The sequence below is a fragment of the Podarcis tiliguerta genome, assembly GCF_965153285.1.
Source record: "Podarcis tiliguerta genome assembly, chromosome: 13".
Taxonomy (NCBI): Eukaryota; Metazoa; Chordata; class Lepidosauria; order Squamata; family Lacertidae; genus Podarcis; species Podarcis tiliguerta.
In genome coordinates, this window is record NC_139546.1 from 9,162,284 (window position 1) to 9,180,180 (window position 17,897).

The window sequence follows — 17,897 nt, forward strand, 5'->3', positions numbered from 1 at the left end:
TGCCCAGGAGAAAGGCCTCTGGTTTCTTCAAGAAGGTATATTTGAATACCTTTTTCATTTCATTATATATCATCTCCCAGAAGGTCTTAATCCTAGGGCATGAGGCAGGACCATTTTGTTTCCGTGGCATCAGATTGCTTTGGAACATGCCAAGAGCTCCAATACCTCATAAAGGGTGAACATTCTTCTGCCTCTTCAGCAAGAGTCCAGCCTTATACTCTTGGCCTAGCAAAGCCCAGTCAAGCAATACCACCACAATGCCAGAACAGCAGCAGTCAAGACCCCAGCTCAGAGGTAATGGCTCTTTTGCTTCCTTGTGGCAATTGGGGGCCATTTCCCCACACACCATATTATACACCATTCCCAAGGGTCCCCCAGCCCTCAGGAGCAAATTTTCCAGGAACCCAATGGGGACGCTACGGTTGTTTCTCTGTGTGTTTTAACTTGGAGCAAGGCTTCCCTCTTCCATTACGTTTTCCCATCTAGCAGGCTTCTGTCTGTTAATCAGGGGAAATTCAGCAGCAGTTTTCCCCACCGCTCTATAGAAATGAGAGCTTATACTTGGCTAAGAGCCAGGGCCGTCTTAAGCATATCTGGGGCCGTGGTGCAAAGCTCCCTCCGGTACCCCCCTCCCCCATTTCCCAGAGTTTTTTTAGGGAGGACGGAGCTGCCAGCAGGGCTGGAGGAGGCGGGCAGCAGCTGGAGGGTGGCTCCTCTGGCTGGGAATAGGCGGAGGCTGGACATGATGCCTCCCGGCTCAGCTGGCCACTTTGTGCCACGGTGGCCACAGCAGATGGAGGCTCCGGGCGTGGCGCTGCTTTGGCGCGGCACGGCAGAGGCAGGCAAGGGCGGTGAGCTGATGCCGGGAGGCACTGTGTCCAGCCTCTGACTCTTCCCTGGCGCCCTCCAGAACTTGGCGCCCTGTCATCCCGCGCCACTCGCTTCAATGGGTAAGACATCCCTGCCAAGAGCTCTCATCTAATCCAACAGCGGCAAAAGAAAGCACACATTCCAACACCAGCCCTGCAAAGTTCTGCAAACCATCGCCAGGCACATTTTGAACTGTAGTAAGTCATACAACAGGGGTGGAAATCCCTTAATGTCTCCATTGCCGTTTTTCTTTGTTCCAGAGAACCAGTGCAACATGACGGACATAATGCAAAGAATTGCCCTTTCCAAGGTATGACATAAATTGGTGTTTTTAGACTGTGGGGCCAAGGTTGAAGGTCTCCTTGTGCGACAGGTGCATATTGCTGCATTGCAGGGCGTGATTCTCAGGGTCCCTGTTAGGATTTTTATCTCACCAGCTGCTCAGCAAGTAGCACTATGGTTGTTTATATCATGTCAGTGTCTGAGAGCGTGAGACAGGAAGTCTCATTACTGTTGGAGTACTGTGAGAAGTTACTTTCACGTTTGTGTGTGATGGTTGTTCTGTACTGCTGCTGAGAGAGAGAAGACATGCTGATGGAGTCTCCCTATATAGACTGTAAATAAAGCAGTTTTAGAGCTACTGATTGACTTTTTCTTCTGCAATGAGATGCCAGAAGACAAGCGTGCTCCTCTCAGGAGGGAGCAGTCGCTTATCACCTGCTATGTACTGAAGTTCTCACCCTGGGCCAGCAGGGGGATACTGTAGATAGTTATGCAAATGAAGGATCGAAAGTGACATTCAGTGATTGGATAGTTTTAGAAAGTTGTTACAGTTACGTTGTACTGGAGCTCTATATAAGCAGGCTGGCTGAACCCTTCAGCTCAGTTCAGTTCTGGCCTCAGAATAAAGAAGAGCTGTTTGAAGAATCGCTGTGTCGTCTGATATGTTCGCCCACAACTTAACATCACCGGTCTCTCTGGACTGAGGAAGGTTTACAGCCAGAGGGTGACCACCAGAGAGATGCCTTGGGAAGATAGTGGCGTTTTTCTGACTCTATGATTCTATGATGCTAAAACAGGCCAAATTTTTAAAACCTACTTTAGGGAGTGCTCATGTGCTTGGATCCTGCTTGTGGATTTAACGCAGGCATCTGCTTGGCCACTGTGAGAACAGGACACTGGACTAGATGGGCCATTGGCCTGATCCTGCAGGCTCTTAAGAAATGATTTTGCAATTAAAAATCTGCAGCAAAATGGATATACTTAAATTGCAACTTCCAATCAGTAGAGTATATCCAGAAATAGAATGGTTGTGAGTTAATTGTTTTGATGACATACCTATTCCAAATGTATCCACATTGCACTGACTCTCTGAAAGTGCAGCCTAATTTAATTTAAATTTTTTAAATTTCTATACGGCTTTATATTTTTAAGAAAAATCTCAGAGCGGTTTACAGCATATTAAATCAATAAAACGTAAATAAAACAATCTGAGGGACGCGGGTGGCGCTGTGGGTAAAACCTCAGCGCCTAGGACTTGCCGATCGCATGGTCGGCGGTTCGAATCCCCGTGGCGGGGTGCGCTCCCGTCGTTCGGTCCCAGCGCCTGCCAACCTAGCAGTTCGAAAGCACCCCCAGGCGCAAGTAGATACATAGGGGGAAGGTAAACGGCGTTCCGTGTGCTGCGCTGGCTCGCCAGATGCAGCTTGTCACGCTGGCCACGTGACCTGGAAGTGTCTGCAGACAGCGCTTGCTCCCGGTCTATAGAGTGAGATGGTCGCACAACCCTAGAGTCTGGCAAGACTGGCCCGTACGGGCAGGGGTACCTTTACCTTTACCTTTAAAACAATCTGAGGAAAGTCAAAGATAGTCAAAGCAACATAACAGAAAACGAAAATATTATCTTAAAGATTTCAAAATAAAACATTACAAAGGAGGTCAACTACAGAATACATGTTTAACATAGTAGGGTTGATGAGTCTGGGCCCTGCCCCCTAGGCCAGGTGGAAAGGGCCTTGCAGGGAGCAGCCTTCATGCCCCACAGCCCATCACACACACACACATATATATACACACACCTTTTTTTTTTTAAAAAAAATAATATTTATTGGATTTTCCACAAATACAAAGACAAAGTTGCGAAAACAAAACAAACCAAATACCACAAAATAGAAAAGGGAAAAGGGGGAGAAAGCAAAAACCCAAAAGTACATAAAAACACCCTCTCTCCACCCCACCAACACAAAAAGAGAACAAAAAAACAAAAACATTCAAAAAGAAAAAAAAATCCATTTTTCAAATTCCATCTTTCAATAACTTATTTCCTCCGCCTCCTCCCACCTCCCTTTTTGTATTCCAGTTCTTAATCAGATCAGCAAGTTCTTTCCATTTTTCACTGCTTACTGCTTATTCACTTATTTACCTTAATCCATTTAAACTTTATTCTCCCATTAGCAACTAAAAAAAAAGCAAAATAAAAATAAATAAAAAAATTGTCACAACTCCAATCTGCTAAATGGAGAAAAAAGAAAAACCTTAAATCTTATACGCTTAAATCCTAATATCATATACCCTTAAATCCTAGTATCTCAAATCTTTATCTTATTTTCACTAAATACACACACACCTTTTCAGACTGACCCCAGAAATAAATTCTATTCTCTCTCTTTGCAAACTGTTCAGGGGGGAAAGTTTGTGCGTCACAGAAGAACTTAGAACCTCTCTCCATTCTGCTGCTGCTTTAGTGAGCAACCTGACGATGGAAACCATAATAATTTGAATGATCCTTTTCTCCCCCCCCCCTTCTCCCCCAATGCTCAGCCACCTGTGAATAAGGATATGTACAATACCTTGTACACTAAAGACTACATACAGTATGATGACTATCACTACCAGGTGCCGACAATGGATGCCTCACAGGTAGGGTTCTTCTCAACCGTTCTCACGAGAAGGTCTTTTCTGACTTGATCCCAGAACGTCCCGCTTCTCCTTAGGACGTCCCTATTTTCATCAGAGAAATGTTGGAGGGTATGGAGTTACGTGACCCCCGGGCCAAGGAGATATCTAACCAGTGGCGTAGTGTGGGTTGTCAGCACCCGGGGCAAGGCAAGTAATTTGCGCCCCCTAACCCGTGGAGCCAGGTAGGGGTAGAGAGCTGCGATTGCGAGCGCCGCCCCCCCCAGATGTTGCGCCCGGTGCGGCCGGCACCCCCTGCACCCCCCACGCTACGCCACTGTATCTAACTACACAACCTTTGGAAGATATCTGAAGGCAGCCCTGTACCTCAGTTTACAAACAGTCCTGTTTACGAACTATTCGGTTTACGAACTCCGCAAAACCGGAAGTAGTGTCCCGGTTTGCGAACTTTACCTCGGTCTATGAACGGAAGCCAAACAGTAGAAGGGTACCAGCGGTGGGAGGCCTCATTAGGGAAAGCGCACCTCGGTTTAAGAATGGATTTGGTTTAAGAACGGACTTCAGGAACGGTTCCTAAACCGAGGTACCACTTTACAGGGAAGCTTTTTAATGTTTTGTTATGTTTTTATATATGTTGGAAGTGTTACGGTAAAATCTGGGTGCGAGGCTGCTCTGCCACCCAGCTCGTCGGACTAAGTCCGCGGGTCCCTGCGGAGGAAAATGAGCTCAGCCGGAGACAGGAGCAAACTGCAGAAGATCCATGTTTATTGCGCAACACGTTCAAGGCGAGATTGAACAGCGAGAAAGGGGTGACATGAACTTTTGAAACTTCCCTCCATGTCCCAGAATACAGTGCAAAATACATCCCAGTTACATCATGAATACATTAAGAAGAGGTTGGGTTACACAGATTACATCATGAATATATTAAGAAGAGGTTGGGGTTACACAGGATTAACATATGGAGGAGGGAGGGGGGAATATGCAGAGCTGGAGATATGCGCAGATAAGCACATCCTGAGTACCAGTGATGAGAAGACAATGGTCCATGTATATATAGTCTGCCACCTAGCATTGCCCGGAGGAAAGGCTTGGCAGAGTGATTTGACAGGATTAGGGTCTTGACACCTTGCTTGAGGGATTATGGAGGACAGGGAAGGTGTCATGGAGTCCTAGAGAAATTGAGCAAATTGGCACGTTGATTTTCTATGAATTTTATAGATTTTAGTCCCTTTTGACATTGACAATTGGAAATAAATGGATATATTGTAGCGAAGAAGGAGGTGAAGAAGACATGCCCCCCCCCCTTCCGTATCAGAAGCCACCCAGAGTGGCTGGGGCAACCCAGTCGGATAGGGCATGCCTATTTTCATCAGAGAAATGGTGGACACTGAGCGTTGTGTGGTGCAGGAAGTTTCTAATGAATCTTCCCAGCCAGATCCACAGCTTGTGTGAATTTTTTGTGCAGATGCTGAAACTGGAAGCCCAGCTGAAGGCCAAGGAGTTCCACACACCTGTTGAGCCTGAACCTGTGAAATACGTTGAAGCAGCTGGCTGCCAAGAAGTCCAACCACCTTATCCTATGGACCTGGGCCGGAGGCTGACCACAAGCCAAGCGGCTCCACCACCATTTCAGCAGGTCCAAGAAGATCCACAGGTTTGCCACCTTCTTTCCAAGCAAAGCGCAGTACAGAAGATGGAGGCGGAGAGACTAGCTCAACAGGCAGATGCATGTATTCCACCAGGTAAAGAGTCCAGCAGTTCTTTTTTTAAAAAAAAAAAATTATTAGAGGTTTAATAGTTACAGAAAAAAGAAAAAAGAAACAATAAAAAATTTAACAGACAACACATCGAAAATAAAAACAAAACAAAAGACAATACAGCAAAACAACAAAAAAGAAAAGAAAAACAAAAACATTTAAAAACACATCTAATATTTCCATATCTTTACCTTTCATTTACTTATTTCATCGACCTCCTCACACCTCCCTTTTTTGTATTCTAGTTCAATTAGCTATTTCAGCAAATCCTTTCCATCTTTCTCAAATTTTTGTTCTATAATTTATCTTAACACAATCTAACTTTTAATTTTCCACTTTGGCCCATTAACAATCAGTTTTTGCTTAATTCTTTATAACATTTCTGCTAAAACCATATAACTTCATTCCAGCATCCTTCTAACATTCATTAATTTTGCAATATTTCTGTAAATATACTTTGAATTTTTTCCAATCTTCTTCCACCGACTCCTCTCCCTGGTCTCGGATTCTGCCAGTCATTTCCGCCAATTCCATGTAGTCCATCAGCTTCATCTGCCATTCTTCCTGAGAGTCCTGCAGTTCTTTGCGGCGTGAGTCTTAAAAACTTAAGGAGATCACTGCGAGATCCAGCCAAAGCCACATCTAAACCAGCATTCTGTTCCCACAGTGGCCAGCAAGCATGACCTGAGCACTGTAGCATGCATTCTCACATTCATGATCTCCAGCGACTGCCTGTAATACTGGAGGCTATAGCATTATGTATTATAATATTCATTTCATTTCTATACCACTTCATATTTTTAAGGAAAACCTTTTTAAATAATTGTTTTATTTAATTGTTAAGGGGGGGGGGGCTGGAACCAACACAATATATTTCGCCATTTATAGCCTCCATAAATTTGTCTACCGTAATTCTGTTTTCAACCTGTCCAAGTTAGTAGCCGTGACTACATCTTATACAGTGGTACCTCGGGTTACAGACTCCGCTAACCCGGAAGTAGTACCTCGGGTTAAGAACTTTGCCTCAGGATAAGAACAGAAATTGTGTGGCAGTGGCGCGGCGGCAGCGGGAGGCCCCATTAGCTAAAGTGGTACCTCAGGTTAAGAACGGTTTCAGGTTAAGAACGGACCTCTGGAACAAATTAAGTACGTAACCAGAGGTACCACTGTATTTTGATTATCCAACCCAAAGGGCAGATATTCTTTCCATTCTTTACCCACTCAGCTTTTGCAACTAAGGGACCCAACACTGTTAGCAAACCTTTCTTTTCTAGCATTTTTTTTTTTTAAGAGAAAGCTGTGGTTGTTTTCCCATCACCCAGCAAAACCTACAATAGCCTCTTAGCACAGGCCATTGTTGTAGTAGAGAATTCCATAGTTTAAATATGTTTCTTGCAAGAAGGATAGGGTAAGTGAGATATAGGGTGGATCTACACACAGAAAAAATACTGTAAATAAGTCAGAAATTAAATTGCTGTAACAAAAGAAAAAAAAACCCTATATAGAAATCGCATAGAAAAATTGTTTGCTCTCTGGCGCCATCTGGTGCTGCATGTTTATAATGCATTCAAAGCATTGTTTTTTTACTAACGTAGCTGAGTCCATAGAAATGAAGTCTTCCTTGAGACTTTAGGATTTAAGGGTATAAGATTTAAGGTTTTCCCCCCCTCTTTTTATTAGATTGGAGTATAGATAGTCTTTTAGATGTTGATGGGAGGATAAGGTTTAAATGGATTAAGATAAATATGTGAGTAAGCAGTGAAAGATGGAAAGAATTTGCTGACTTAATTATTAACTGGGATACAAAAAGGGAGGTGGGAGGAGGTCGAGGGAACAAGTTATTGAAGGATGGAATTGTGAAAAATGGAAGCGTTTCTTTTTTAAATGTTTTTGTTTGTTTGTTTGTTTGTTTGTTTGGTGGGGTGGAGGTGTGGCTTTTATGTATTTTTTAATTTTTCTCTATCCTTGTCTTTTTTTCTTTATTTTTTATTTTTACTGTATTTTGTCTTTTTCAATATTTTCTGTATTTGTTAAAATTGGAATAAATATCATTTTTTAAAAAAAAAGAAATGAAGTCTTCCTGGGAAGCTAAACCTTTCCTCTGAGTATGACTGATTTTTTGGTGACTAGCAGGCAATATAGTCTGCCTTTTGGGCATGAGTGAAGAACAACTAATTTTGCAGTGTCTTTCAAGACAACAATGCCCATTTACACCACAAATAACTCATAACCCACCTACTTTCAGCAGCCAGAAGCACCATAACCAAACACTGGAGAGACCTGTCAGGCCTAAGTGTGGACCAATGGTACCAAATAGTATGGGAAACAGCCCTACTAGAAAAATTAACCAATAAACTGAAACGGGGACAAATAGAAGAAGACACCTTCACCCCGGAATGGCTCCCCTTTATCACATACACAGCCCAACAAGACAACGGCAAAAATCCACCAACGGCATACAAATCAATATGGCTAACCTGATCCAAAACACCCACCCACCCCACTCACACACGAAAACAAAGACCACCACAGCCAACCACAAATGAACAGCCACACCCTAGTCCGACCCCAACCTCTCTCACCACCAAAGGAACACAAATGAACAGCAGGAGCAACGCTGACACCAAACCCTACATACATTAAGCAAAACAGAAACATCGCCACCCAACCCCACTCCCACCCATCTTCCCCCCTCCACCCCTTTCTGCCCCCCCCAATGTCTCAACAAATGAAACTGATTTGTAAAAATGTTACATGGAAAAAATACGAGAGACATTACACATACAGTGGTGCCTCGCAAGACGAAAAGAATCCGTTCCGTGAGTCTCTTCGTCTAGCGGTTTTTTCGTCGTGCGAAGCAACCCTATTAGCGGATTAGCGCTATTAGCGGTTTAGCGGCTATTAGCGGCTATTAAAGGTTTAAGGGATTAGCGGATTAGCTGCTAAAAGGCTATTAGCAGCTTAGTGCCTTAGAAAAAGGGGGTGGGGAGCGAAAAAAAATCACAGGAACTCGCAAGACATTTTCGTCTTGCAAAGCAAGCCCATAGCAAATTCGTTTTGCGAAGCACCTCCAAAACGGAAAACCCTTTCGTCTAGCGGGTTTTCCGTCTTGCGAGGCATTCGTCTTGCGGGGCACCACTGTACTTCTGTAAAACAAGAAAATCTTTAATACAAACAAACAAACAAAACTAATTTTGCAGTTCCTGTCTTACAATGTGGACTTGCTCCTTCCCCAGATCAAGGACAGTCTCCTTGCATCTGCCCAGAACAGGGCCAGAACTGGAGTGACTATCAACAGTTTCTCTTGGAAACGCAGAGAGCTACTCAGATGCAACTTCGTGAAATTAAGAAATCACATGTGGGATCTACTGTGTTTCAGCCAGGTCAGTTGAGTTAAATTAAAGACACACAACCGCTTGAGGATATTTTTGGTAAACATCCCCAAAGAAATACAAGATGCAAAGCCAGTGCAATTCTGGGCTGCATCAATAGGAGTATAGCATCTAGATCAAGGGAAGTAATAGTGCCACTGTATTCTGCTCTGGTCAGACCTCACCTGGAGTACTGTGTCCAGTTCTGGGCACCACAGTTCAAGAAGGACACTGACAAACTGGAACGTGTCCAGAGGAGGGCAACCAAAATGGTCAAAGGCCTGGAAACGATGCCTTATGAGGAACGGCTAAGGGAGCTGGGCATGTTTAGCCTGGAGAAGAGGAGGTTAAGGGGTGATATGATAGCCATGTTCAAATATATAAAAGGATGTCACATAGAGGAGGGAGAAAGGTTGTTTTCTGCTGCTCCAGAGAAGCGGACACGGAGCAATGGATCCAAACTACAAGAAAGAAGATTCCACCTAAACATTAGGAAGAACTTCCTGACAGTAAGAGCTGTTTGACAGTGGGATTTGCTGCCAAGGAGTGTGGTGGAGTCTCCTTCTTTGGAGGTCTTTAAGCAGAGGCTTGACAACCATATGTCAGGAGTGCTCTGATGGTGTTTCCTGCTTGGCAGGGGTTGGACTCGATGGCCCTTATGGTCTCTTCCAACTCTATGATTCTATGATTCTAAGATGATGTATAATACTCTTAATGACAGCAGAAGACAAACAAACTGTGCCAACGCCAGTTGGTGGCTGAATATTCTCTCTTTTCATAGAGGTTTATCCCAGGACCGAACCAAGTACTTACCAAAGAGATTATGTCCCCTGGCCCAGACTCCGAAGTGGATTTTGTAGCGCAAATAGGAATTACTCCAATCTTGTCTTTGACGATGGCTACTACACTGAGTAAGAGTTTTGCAAATACTTTATTGGTGTGGTGGGGGGGGGGGGGACTAAGGGAAGCTACAGAACAGTAACATTTACACTCATACATTACATTACCGGTCTCAGGATCCGTTCAATGCAAGGTCTCTTCTCTTGGCGGTCTGTGTGTCCAAAGGGGATGGACAATTATAAGATGTAACAGTGGTACCTTGGTTTTCGAGCGTCTCCGAAGCCAAATGTTTCGCCAAAAACCTGGAAGTAAATGCTTCCATTTTCAACGGCTTCCACTGTGGGTTTTTCAATTTTCTCAATAGAACCTGCAGCCAGCCCTTTGGGCCTCGGTTTTCGAACGTTTCGGAAGTCAAACGGTCTTCAGGAATGGATTACGTTCGAGAACCGAGGTACCACTGTCCTTTAAAATGCAGTAAATTCTTCAAACCACTGCATAATGAATGGTGGCCGTTTGTCCTTCCAAACTCAAATCGTCGCACCCACAAGGGCTTACACCAGGGGTCAGCAAACTTTATCAGCAGGGGGCCGGTCCACTGTCCCACAGACCTTGTGGGGGGCCGGACTATATTTTGGAAAAAAGAAAAAAAGAACGAATTCCTATGCCCCACAAATAACCCAGAGGTGCATTTTAAATAAAAGGACACATTCTGCTCATGTAAAAACACCAGGCAGGCCCCACAAATAACCCAGAGATGCAGTTTAAATAAAAGGACACATTCTACTCATGTAAAATCACGCTGATTCCTGGACTGTCCGTGGGCCGGATTTAGAAGGCGATTGGGCCGGCTCCGGCTCCTGGGCTGTAGTTTGCCTACCATAGCTGTCAACTTTTCCCTTTTCTTGTGAGTAATTTAAGGGAATTTCCCTTTAAAAAAGGAAAACGTTGAACAGCTATGTTGCCTACCCATGGCTTACACCGTATTTCTGAAAGAGGCGTTCTCAGCACCGTGTTGCCAGAATCCGTCTGAACTAGTCCATCAATTTGGCCTTAAAACTCCACCAAAAGACTGCAGAAATTACCGTATTTTTCGCTCTATAAGACGCACCAGACCACAAGACGCACCTAGTTTTTGGAGGAGGAAAACAAGAAAAAAAATATTCTGAATCTCAGAAGCCAGAACAGCAAGAGGGATCGCTGCGCAGTGAAAGCAGCAATCCCTCTTGCTGTTCTGGCTTCTGGGATAGCTGTGCAGCCTGCATTCGCTCCATAAGACGCACACACATTTCCCCCTACTTTTTAGGTGGGAAAAAGTGAGTCTTATAGAGCAAAAAATACGGTAAATAGCCCACTTCCAGAAGTTACTGGTGGTGGAGCCATTTTCTTCATGCAATGGGATTTCCATGAGCAACAGTGCAACTGAGCAGAAGGCTACAAAGTTATCTGACTTAGCCACATGGCTTCTAAAGTTAAGAGGGTACACCCACCCACCCCGGATTCTCCCTTTTATTCTGCCGTGACTCTCCCTCTCTCTTTCTCTCTCCTCCCTCCCCCCAATACAGGAACCCCTGGGTATCAGAATACATGGACAACTACAATATTTTCTTGAAGAAGCTGAACTGGAAGAATCGGAACCCGGTGTCATCTTTCTGCTCAGCAGTCAAACCCGTAACCAATTTCTGTCACCGGATGCCCTCTCAAACACCAATAGCAGTGAACACAGCACCTTGAAAGTGTACAGCTATAGTTATTATGGTATGTTCTAAGTTGTTTTTTTTAAAAAAATATTTATTAGAAGTTTAATAGCTACAGAAAAAAGGGGAAAAAACAATAAAAATTTAACAAACAATACATCAAAAATAAAAACAAAAACAAAAAACCCAATACATTAAAACAACAAGAAAAACAAAAACATTTAAAAACACATCCAATATTTCCATATCTTTACCTTTCATTTACTTGTTTCATCGACCTCCTCACACCTCCCTTTTTTGTATTCTAGTTCAATTTAGCTATTTCAGCAAATCCTTTCCATCTTTCTCAATCTTTTTTTGTTCTATAATTTATCTTAACACAATCTAATTTTAAATTTTCCACTTTGGCCCATTAACAATCAGTTTTTGCTTAATTCTTTATAACATTTCTGCTAAAACCATATGACTTCATTCCAGCATTCTTCTAACATTCATTAATTTTGCAGTATTTCTGTAAATATACTTTGAATTTTTTCCAATCTTCTTCCATCGACTCTTCTCCCTGGTCTCGGATTCTGCCAGTCATTTCCGCCAATTCCATGTAGTCCATCAGCTTCATCCCGGGTGGGTAGATCTTGTGTCTTCCAATACTTTGCGATAAGTATTCTTGCTGCTGTTGTGGCATACATAAAGAAAGTTCTATCCTTCTTTGGCACCAATTGGCCGACCATGCCCAGGAGAAAGGCCTCTGGTTTCTTCAATATGGTGTGTTCTAAATTGGACCCCGTGGTATCAGGGGTGCCATTGCCAACAGTAATTGAAGGTAGGGGTCAACTCCATGGTTTGTGGATTTGGCTGTCAGCTCTACTTACAAAAGAGGGCACACACTTGCATAAAATTCTCGTGTTCTTTGCGTCTTGTGCAAATTCGTGTCCTCTTTTGCAAGCGGGTGAAGGGCTACCCCCCCCCCGTGCCAGATTTACGTACTGTATAAGCTAAACAAGCTATAGCTTAGGGCCCCACTCTCTTGGGGGCCCACACAAAAAATTAAAGGGGAAAAAACTGGATGTACATTTCCAAAATATAAGATAAAAAACAAGTAAAATGGCTTTAGATTACCTATTAGGTCCATAAATTACTGTATAGCATATATTCAAGACAAAAAAACAGCAGCAATTTGTTGTTGACAAAGGACAGCTGGACATATAAAGGGCCCCATTACCTTCAGTAGCGTAAAGGAAAAGGTACCCCTGACCATTAGGTCCAGTCACTCATCTTGCTTTATTGGCCGAGGGAGCCAGCATACAGCGTTTCACGACAAAATTCTCCTATGCAAGTTTCACTTGGGAACAGAGATGGATAGAAACTCCTGTTTCTTTCTGTTTCTAATTTTTCCAGCCTTAAGTGCCATATTTTGCATGTTACTTTCACTGATATGTTCATTTTTAGATGCAGTTTCACAGATTCCCCCCCCCCCCATGTTATTGTTTGGACAACTGCATTGCAAAATTTGGAGACATGCAGATTTCAAAGGCTAGCTGCATTTCAGTTCATATAGGGCGAACTGGGCTGTGTGCGGTGATTTGAAGCTCTGACTTTGGGACTTCAAAGCACCCAATCACTTTATTGTGGTGCCAGATGACTGACAGGTGGATAGCCTTGCCCAACCTGCAGAGCCAAAAAAAGGTTTCCCACCCATGATCTACAATATCATAACTGTTTTACGACTTCTAAAATTCTTTATGTGATTTAGGATTGGCACAGAGAGAAAGCAGGGATATTGTGTCTTTAAACAGGCAGAAATTCGACCCATTAGCGTTTCTCTAGTATGGCAAGAATTCTAGAAAAAGCTTCACCTGGTGACACACTGTCTGTCCGACATTTTATTACTTGGATGTGGCCACTGATTAGTTGGGGGTGGGGCAGGGCCAGATTTAGGTTTGATGAGGCCCTAAGCTTGCTGATCAGAAGGTCAGTGGTTCGAATCCCTGCGACAGGGTGAGCTCCCGTTGCTCAGTCCCTGCTCCTGCCAACTTAGCAGTTCGAAAGCACGTCAAAGTGCAAGTAGATAAATACGGTAGATACCGCTCTGGCAGGAAGGTAAACGGTGTTTCCGTGCGCTGCTCTGGTTCGCCAGAAGTGGCTTAGTCATGCTGGCCACATGACCCGGAAGCTGTACGCTGGCTCCCTCGGCCAATAAAGCGAGAGGAGTGCCGCAACCCCAGAGTCGGTCACAACAGGACCTAATGGTCAGGGGTCCCTTTACCTTCACCTATGTATGCCTTGCTGGTCTATTCCACATACTAAAGTGACACAGAAAGAGATGGATTCATTAATCCCTGGCTCTATTTAGCTAGCACGAATTTGTCGAATACTGTATTGAAGCCCTCTATGCCAGTGATGTCACATCTTGTGGCAGTGGGTTCCATAAGTTAATTATGTAATAGGAGAAGAAGAACTCCCTCTCTTTCCTGCATAGAGCTATGCATTTATTCCCATTATGAAAGTTATTGTTTTAGCTTCTGGAAGTATCCATCCCTGAATTTCACCCTAGATTTATTTATTTATTTATTCTTTCTTTCTTTCTGGTTATAGTTCTGCAAGCACCACAAGATACCAGCCATGGACATTTGGACACAGGACCTTGGAGGCCTGAAGACCTGTTATATACCAGAGACAGTTGTTTATATTTAGTGTATTTATACATTTGTGTATATCATAGCAGGGACATGATATACCTGCTTACCAAAGTAAAACCAGAGCCCTAATTTGAACGGTGTATTGAAATGGACCGTACCACTGTGCAGTGCATATATCTTAGAATCAATAATCAGAGATAGAATTGTTCAGGTCATTGTACCTTTTAAATAAACAACAAATGGACAAAACAAACTGGGGTGGCTTGCTGCACTCATTTTGCATAAGACTTGTGTTTGGCCACCTAAATGGTTCTTTGTAGCTGGCTTGGGTTTTTTAAAATGAAATTGTTCTGTTCTTATTTTTAGCTGTAAGTCACCTTGAGTCCTGGTCAGGGGAAAAGGTGGGGTAATACTAATACTAGCCCCTCCCCCCCCATTCAGCATGCTTCTAGGAGTTCTCTGAACCTTGCATTGCATGTTGGACTCTCGAAATCCATTTGGAATAAGCATCCTGAGCAGTTTTGAGAATTAGATTCAGGTAGGTAGCCATGTTGGTCTGATGCAGTCGAAATATATAAGAAAATTGTCCAGTAGCACCTTAGAGACTAAGTTTGTTCTTGGTTTAAATGCATGCACATGAAAGCTTATACCAAGAACAAACTTACCGTATTTTTCGCTCTATAAGACGCACAAGACCACAAGACGCACCTAGTTTTTGGAGAAAGAAAACAAGAAAACAAATATTCTGAATCTCAGAAGCCAGAACAGCAAGAGGGATTGCTGCGAAGTGAAAGCAGCGATCCCTCTTGCTGTTCTTGCTTCTGGGATAGCTGCGCAGCCTGCATTCACTCCATAAGACGCACACACATTTCCCCTTAGTTTTTAGGAGGGAAAAAGTGAGTCTTATAGAGCAAAAAATACAGTAGTTGGTCTCTAAGGTGCTAAAGGTAAAGGTAAAAGACCCCTGACCATTAGGTCCAGTCGTGGATGACTCTGGGGTTGTGGCGCTCATCTCCCTTTATTGGCCGAGGGAGCCGGCGTACAGCTTCCGGGTCATGTGGCCAGCATAACTAAGCCATTTCTGGCAAGCCAGAGCACCGCACGGAAACACTGTTTACCTTCCCGCTGGAGCGGTACCTATTTATTTACTTGCACTTCGATGCGCTTTCGAACTGCTAGGTTGGCAGGAGCAGGGACCGAGCAACAGGAGCTCACCCCGTCACGGGGATTCAAACCGCCGACCTTTTCATCAGCAAGCCCTAGGCTCTGTGGTTTAACCCACAGCACCACCCGCGTCCCTCCTCTCTAAGGTGCTACTGGACAATTTTTTTATAAGTTTTGAGAATTCTTAGCTAGGGTGGGGTGGAGGGATCAGGCCTTTACATTCGTCTTAGATTTCAACAGAAAGACCTGACCCTAATCCAAACGCTCCCTCTTAGCCTTCCAAAATCCCAGCCTTTCCTGCTGCCAGTGTCTAGCAACAAACTGAGTCACAGAGGAGCCAAACCAGGTGTACAATTTCTAGAATTGCATATGCTGCCTTCCTTCCTGCAGGTGGTGCTGTTTCCATGCTGATATTTACCGTATTTTTTGCTCTATAAGATTCACTTTTCCCCTCCTAAAAAGTAAGGGGAAATGTGTGTGCGTCTTATGGAGCGAATGCAGGCTGCGCAGCTATCCCAGAAGCCAGAACAGCAAGAGGGACTGCTGCTTTCACTGTGGTCTGGTGCGTCTTATAGAGCAAAAATACGGTATATAACTAATACTAAAAGTGTTCAGAGAGGATAATTTCAATACAGTGGTACCTCTGGTTACGAATGCTTCTGGTTACGAACGCTTCAGGTTATGAGCTCCGCTAACCCGGAAGTAGCTGCTCCTGGTTGCAAACTTTGCCCCAGGATGCAAACAGAAATTGCGTGCCACAGGCGCATGCGCAGCAGGAGGCCCCATTAGTGAAAACGCACCTCAGGATCAGAATGGTTTCAGCTTAAGAACAAACCTCTGGAACAAATTAAGTTCGCAACCAGAGGTGGTTGTTGTTGTTTAGTCGTTCAGTCGTGTCTGACTCTTCATGACCCCATGGACCAGAGCACGCCAGGCACTCCTGTCTTCCACTGCCTCCCGCAGTTTGGTCAAACTCATGCTGGTAGCTTCAAGAACACTGTCCCACCATCTCGTCCTCTGTCGTTCCCCTTCTCCTTGTGCCCTCCATCTTTCCCAACATCAGGGTCTTTTCCAGGGAGTCTTCTCTTCTCATGAGGTGGCCAAAGTATTATTGGAGCCTCAGCTTCAGGATCTGTCCTTCCAGTGAGCACTCAGGGCTGATTTCCTTCAGAATGGATAGGGTTGATCTTCTTGCAGTCCATGGGACTCTCAAGAGTCTCCTCCAGCACTATAACCAGAGGTAACCAGAGGTACCACTGTATAAATAATCCATATTGCATAAGCCTTGGCTGCATCCCATACACCAATCTGCCTCCTCAGTGGTCTTAAATGGGAGGAGAAAGACAAATATAGTGGTACCTCGGGTTACATACGCTTCAGGTTACAGACGTTTCAGGTTACAGACTCCGCCAACCCAGAAATAGTGCTTCAGGTTAAAAACTTTGCTTCAGGATAAGAACAGAAATTGTGCTCCGGCGGTGCGGCGGCAGCAGGAAGCCTCATTAGCTAAAGTGGTGCTTCAGGTTAAGAACAGTTTCAGCTTAAGTACGGACCTCCGGAACAAATTAAGTACTTAACCTGAGGTACCACTGTACCTTGTTTAATTATTTTTTAAAAATAATATTTATTGGATTTTCCATTTGCATAACACCAAGACAAAAACATATCCACAAAAAACAAAAAAAGAAGAGAATATAGAATTATAAAAAAAAGAAGAATAAAAGAGGGAAAAACCTTGTTTAAAGGAATCACAAAGCTGCTTTTCCAACAGTTATTAAGGCATTTTCCGTGTAATAAGCAGCCACTTCTGCAAGAGATGCTAAGACAGGGAATAAACAGAGACTCATCGGGCACAGACTGAAATTCCCATCTCTTTCAGATTTAGCAACTGCAGAGCAGGAACAATTTGGATCAGGAACAGAACATTGGGGGAAGAGCTTGATGCCACACAATCCCCCCCCCCCCCGCTATTTTTAGAGAAAGTGTTTGTGTACCATTCTGAATGCACAGTCCTTAACAAGGCAAATAGTAGCTGTTTGGGCAGCAACCTTTACTGGAAAAATGGAATGGGGTGCAAGGGTTAAACTGACCCCACAGTCGCAATGCAGCCCAGTGTAATTTTTTATTTGTGGAAGAGACAGCCATGGATTTGTGGTTTGGTCCTTTGGCCTTGAGGTGTTTTTTGTGAAGAGCAAAGATTCATACAGTTACCTCCGAGGATGTGCAATTCTGGGCTGCATCAATAGGAGTATAGCATCTAGATCAAGGGAAGTAATAGTGCCACTGTATTCTGCTCTGGTCAGACCTCACCTGGAGTACTGTGTCCAGTTCTGGGCACCACAGTTCAAGAAGGACACTGACAAACTGGAACGTGTCCAGAGGAGGGCAACCAAAATGGTCAAAGGCCTGGAAACGATGCCTTATGAGGAACGGCTAAGGGAGCTGGGCATGTTTAGCCTGGAGAAGAGGAGGTTAAGGGGTGATATGATAGCCATGTTCAAATATATAAAAGGATGTCACCTAGAGGAGGGAGAAAGGTTGTTTTCTGCTGCTTCAGAGAAGCGGACACGGAGCAATGGATCCAAACTACAAGAAAGAAGATTCCACCTAAACATTAGGAAGAACTTCCTGACAGTAAGAGCT

General features: G+C 44.0%; 1 protein-coding gene and 1 long non-coding RNA gene across 2 annotated transcripts in view; one reads left to right on the forward strand and one right to left on the reverse strand.

Annotated features, from left to right (window-relative positions):
* LOC310661726 overlaps positions 1-17,897 on the reverse strand; it is a 313,777-nt gene that overhangs the window by 163,168 nt on the left and 132,712 nt on the right. Inside the window, exon 2 of the long non-coding RNA XR_014504105.1 lies at positions 16,614-16,849. This is a non-coding gene — a long non-coding RNA (uncharacterized lncRNA). The remainder of the gene's footprint in view (positions 1-16,613; positions 16,850-17,897) is intronic.
* On the forward strand, positions 184-14,343 carry LOC310661593 (uncharacterized protein). Its single transcript, XM_083407972.1, has 8 exons — positions 184-294; positions 1,131-1,180; positions 3,691-3,789; positions 5,255-5,531; positions 8,783-8,929; positions 9,699-9,828; positions 11,320-11,512; positions 14,047-14,343. The coding sequence occupies exons 1-7, from the start codon at positions 258-260 to the stop codon at positions 11,486-11,488; spliced, it is 909 nt and encodes a 302-aa protein (XP_083264098.1). The 5' UTR covers positions 184-257; the 3' UTR covers positions 11,489-11,512; positions 14,047-14,343.

Coding starts and splice junctions, on each gene's coding strand:
- LOC310661593 (XM_083407972.1), top strand. CDS start 258: ATGCCAGAACAGCAGCAGTCAAGACCCCAGCTCAGAG. Junction 295..1,130: donor GTCAAGACCCCAGCTCAGAG/GTAATGGCTCTT, acceptor TCTTTGTTCCAG/AGAACCAGTGCAACATGACG. Junction 8,930..9,698: donor ATCTACTGTGTTTCAGCCAG/GTCAGTTGAGTT, acceptor CTCTTTTCATAG/AGGTTTATCCCAGGACCGAA.